Genomic DNA, 4,660 nt, shown 5'->3' on the forward strand with positions numbered 1-4,660 from the left:
ATTTAGACAAAACAATAAAAAATCAACAATTAAACAGCATTTACTCATTATTACCTTTAAATTTATTATTCATTGGAAAAAAGGAGAAGACGATTAAGAAAACAAAACTATGAGCAAATAAAGAGAAGCCATGACAACTTAAGTGATACTTGTGGGTAGAGTGCATTATGTCCTGATGCATCTCAGTAATCCAGGTAAAAAATCAAAAAGAAAAAAATTGTATAGGTCTTCTGGACGGGTTCTTCTCTAATGAAACGTTTCGTCTCTCCTCCAAGAGACTTCTTCAGTCTGAGAGTTTCAGGGAGAGAGGAGTAAAAGAAGCCATTTTTGTGAAGAAAGACCGTCCATCATTAAACAGAGGTGGAGGCCTCCGTTTTCAGTTGTCCCCCTCCTACAGTGCTGCTATTGCCAGTATCACTCCACCCCCTGTTAACAATAGGTGTTAATTAGGTGTCAACGATAGCCATGTGATGTGAGTATCAGTCACATGGAGGCAGGGCTTAAAAGCCTGAATTTTGCCTGAAACTCTCAGACTGAAGAAGTCTCTTGGAGGAGAGACGAAACGTTTCATTAGAGAAGAACCCGTCCAGAAGACCTATACAATTTTTTTCTTTTTGTAGAGTGTATTAGTTTACCACAGGAAGTGACATTTTCCTATTCTAAGCAGGGAATATTAACTGAACATGTCTAGAAGCAAAATTTCAAACATAGAGTTTTAGCAGCAGCTCCAAACTCAAAGTTATTTTATTTCTGTGTTGAGATATATTTTTTTAATTTTCTATTTATCTTTTGGTTGATTTTTGGGTTTTGAGGCAGAAACAGCACAAAATAAGACTTGGCTGCTCTCATTTTAATGACGATTCTTTTTGCACTTCCAATTATTGAATTTTTTTAATTTTAATTTGGAAATAATAGAATTGTACTGCTCTCAGTAAGTTGTAAATCAGTGTTCATTAACACCTCTCTAAGTTTGTGCCTCATTACTTCTTTCATCTATGATCATATTGACAGTGTTTATAGCTTTATGTGTTGTTATCAACTTGTTTTATAGCAACACTAAAAACAAGTCTGCTGCTTTTCTGATTAATCAATGATCACTGAAAAAAAAACATCCATCTGCTACATTAGCATTTCTAACATTTAATTTTACATGTTCATGCTATATTTCAGTCTCAAAGCACAGAATAAGCTCATTGACAGTCTAAATAGTATTCAATCTTATTCAGAGCTTAAAGCTTCTATATAAAGTCCTATACAGAGGTCTTTTCATGCCCAGCCGTGCTTTGATTGGAGCATCTCATAGAGCAGGTTGTTGCAGGGCACCTCGCCACTCAGATGTCTGCAGGACAGGTAGTCTTCAACCAGAGAGCTGAGGGAGCGAAGGTCAGGCAGACACAGCAGCAGATGAGTGAAACGTCCGGAGCACTGGGGTGAGGTGGTCAGGGTGTATTCCAGCAGGGCACCTTCGACCTGCTCCTGCACACACTCTACAAACTTGTAGTCTTCAAGGTCCTTAAAATCTGATCGGTGAGAGAAAAAGAAAACCACCATCAGTGAATGACAATACTGTCTGTGCACCGGTTACGGTACAAGACAATCTACTAAACACAAAATTACTTTTTGTGCTAAGTATAGGTAAATTCTCCAGTTTCAACAAAGTAAACATAAAACGCAGTGATGTCAGACCCCAGTGGAGACTTTATGATCCAAATGTAAAAGTAAAAGTTAATGATTTTTGCATCAAAAGGGATGCATAAAACATGGAATGAGTGAACAATAACACGTGTTGGTAAGAGGGGTGAAGACCATGTGCGAAAGAGAGCAAGATGAAAATTCAACCAAGGGACAGGAGGTGAACACTTCTTTCCCTTTCTTACTTTCCTTTCATCCTTTTCAAGGTCAGCTTTCAACATAAATTAAAGATTTATCACAGACTAATTTTAAAAGTAGGAAAACAAAGTGATAGATTTGTTAGGGACCATTGGTGCTCTAGATTAACAGAGACTTCAGTAGTTCTTCATGGAGATATTAGAAATAGATCATGTAGGATTATTTAATTTTAGAAAACAATTTCAAAAAGTTGTTTCTTCATTAAACAGCTGCTTACTGTATGAATGGGAGAAAAAAAGCACAAATTAAGTATAATGCAGGTTTCAGCTGCATTTTCATTTGTATTTTAACTGATGTATTTATTCACATCTTTACACCCATTGAAACATTTTGTGTATATAAATCGAGATTTTTTAAAATAAGGGAAAAAACTTATTTGTGCTATTTTGAATTTAGTTTGATTTCAAAATGTGTAGAACTGAGCTGAGAAAGTTTTTACAGTCTCACTATCAACATGTTGCATTTAAAACATCAGAGACTTTTTACAGCGATTACATTCACGTTTCTTCAAGACTGTCTGTATTACAGCAACTAAAAGCATCGTTCAAAAGTTCATATGATTCAGATTATTTTAACTGAACTTCCAGGTCGTGTGAACTTTGAAAGAAGAATACCACTTCTTTGTAACTAACCTGGATTAAACAGGATCAGGAACTTAATGCAGGCGAACTCCTGACGATCTACCATCAGGATCTGAAGTTTCTCCACAAACTCCTTCCCTCTTTGGGTCAGTCGAAGTAAAGCAGGGTCAGCATGGGAGGCTATCTTTGACAGTTCCACCTAAACCAAAGAATCAGCTGATGTCAAGATGATCATCTGTCCCTCTGGACCAGAGGTGCCCAAAGTGGGGCCCGCCGAGCCATTTGATTTGGCCCACCAGCAGTTGTCCTGGTTACTAGATTGTAATTATATTAAGATTAAATTTAAAATACAAGTAACTACAAGAGACATTTAGATTAGATTTAAGCCCATATATAGATTTGCACACATTATTAGACCACATATACTCAAATTAACTTCTACTTCCTGTTATCTTCTTTGTTGTCGTCTTTTTCGCCAGTAGAAACAGCCGGTTGTTGATCACGTGACTCCCGTGATGCAAAAAAAGTGTTTCCATTGCAATTTTTTGAAAAACGCCAATTTCGATACGGCCAAAAAAACCACCTCATCCTAGCACTAAAACCCTTTGTCAAAAAAGCATAATTTTTTTCAAAATGGACGTGTTTCCATTGAGCAAATTTATTTTCGAAATTCTAATTTGCGCATTTTCATGGTCAATGGAAATGCAGCTATACCAGAACTTGACAGAGTTTGACAGGGTCACATTGTGGGTTTGTATGAGGCCTGGTGGTCTTAATGTGCACTGCTTGGCATGTGGCTTACACACAACACAGTGGTCTAATGGTGGAACCAATTGGTACACAAGGACACCAGGTAGGTACAAACCTTTACACAGTATTGTGTGTGTACAACAGGATAGTGTTTTTCAACCCTATGGAGGCACACTGCCCTGTATGTTTTAGATGTTTCCCTGCTTCAACACAGCTGATTTCAATTGATAACTGATTAACAGGCTTTTCAGAACTACACACGTACCACAGTATGGATACCCTCTAGATATGGTTAAGTTTTAGGCAGGTTAATTTTAGAATGGATAGAGATGCTGACATGACTCACCTGATGCCCAGTGACCAGGAGCAGACTGTCCTCTTTACCATAAAGAACTTGTCTAGAGACAATATCCAGAACTAAAAGTTCACTCCAGCAGTAGTGCAGCAGCTTCATTTGGTCACTGACCTTGAGACACAAAAGGAATAGCTTTTTTTATTCCAAATGTTGGAGTTCACATTTGAAACAGAAACATCTTGAATAGCACAGAGTTTGTTGCAAAGACACCTGGGAGACCCTCCCAAACTGGTACAGCTAAGACAGCTGTCTCATTAAACCATACCTGTGTAAGTCTAGGTCCAGAATAATAAACACAAGAAGTTGCTGACCTTAAGTTGCTTGAAGAAGATGGACGAGCGAGCCCACTCCACAATGGAGCACAGCAGCTGATCAGCCAACACATACACTGGGCTGAAGCTGTTTGGGGGGTTTTGACAGCTGGTTTGCTCCTGTTGGAGGAGAGCTGTGATTTTCTTCTGCAGCTGCAGCTCATCTGGATCACACCGCAGGAACTCCATGATGAGCTGGGGCATCCTGGGATCTGGACCGATGACACGTCTTGCGTATGAGTCACGAGGACTGATGAGAAATCCTGCAGGAAAGCCTGATGAATCTGCAGAGCTGTTGCTGTGCTCTGACTTAATAGTCCAGTTGGAGGGAGAGGTATACTGGTGCTGGTTGAGACCAGGTGAGCCAGATAACAGGGACAAAGACACTGATGAAGGTTGGTCTCGATTTAGTGGCAGGCTGTGGAAAATGGTAACAGAGTGGATGTTTTCAATCAAAGTAAAGTCCTGTTGAGTTGAGTTCAGAGCAGGACTGCTTCCCAATCTGAATCTTCCTGCTTGCATCAAAGCCTGTTTCTGCTGCTTGAGGGCCCGGTCACGCCTGTACATGGGTCCAAACTTGTTTCTGCCGCCTCTCATACGATTGGCTCGAACAGCTGTTAGGGAAAGTTCCTCTGTTAGTAGCAGTTTCAAGATGAAGGCTCATTGTCCTGAAGGCATAAATATTAAGTCCTGATGAGAGGATGGAGCTGATACAACAAATACACACACACACACACACACACACACACACACACACACACACACACACACAC

General features: G+C 39.5%; 1 protein-coding gene across 1 annotated transcript in view; it reads right to left on the reverse strand.

Annotated features, from left to right (window-relative positions):
* Positions 1 to 625: 625 nt before the first annotated feature.
* Positions 626 to 4,660, reverse strand: part of nr5a1b (nuclear receptor subfamily 5, group A, member 1b) — a 9,853-nt gene continuing 5,818 nt past the window's right edge. Inside the window, exons 3-6 of the mRNA XM_014015089.1 lie at positions 3,888 to 4,501; positions 3,568 to 3,687; positions 2,523 to 2,670; positions 626 to 1,520 (exon numbers count right to left, since the gene is read on the reverse strand). Of these exons, the coding sequence (XP_013870543.1) occupies positions 1,267 to 1,520; positions 2,523 to 2,670; positions 3,568 to 3,687; positions 3,888 to 4,501 (1,136 nt within the window). The 3' untranslated portion in view covers positions 626 to 1,266. The remainder of the gene's footprint in view (positions 1,521 to 2,522; positions 2,671 to 3,567; positions 3,688 to 3,887; positions 4,502 to 4,660) is intronic.

Source organism: Austrofundulus limnaeus, unplaced genomic scaffold (assembly GCF_001266775.1).
Source record: "Austrofundulus limnaeus strain Quisiro unplaced genomic scaffold, Austrofundulus_limnaeus-1.0 Scaffold123, whole genome shotgun sequence".
In the NCBI taxonomy this organism is placed as follows: domain Eukaryota; kingdom Metazoa; phylum Chordata; class Actinopteri; order Cyprinodontiformes; family Rivulidae; genus Austrofundulus; species Austrofundulus limnaeus.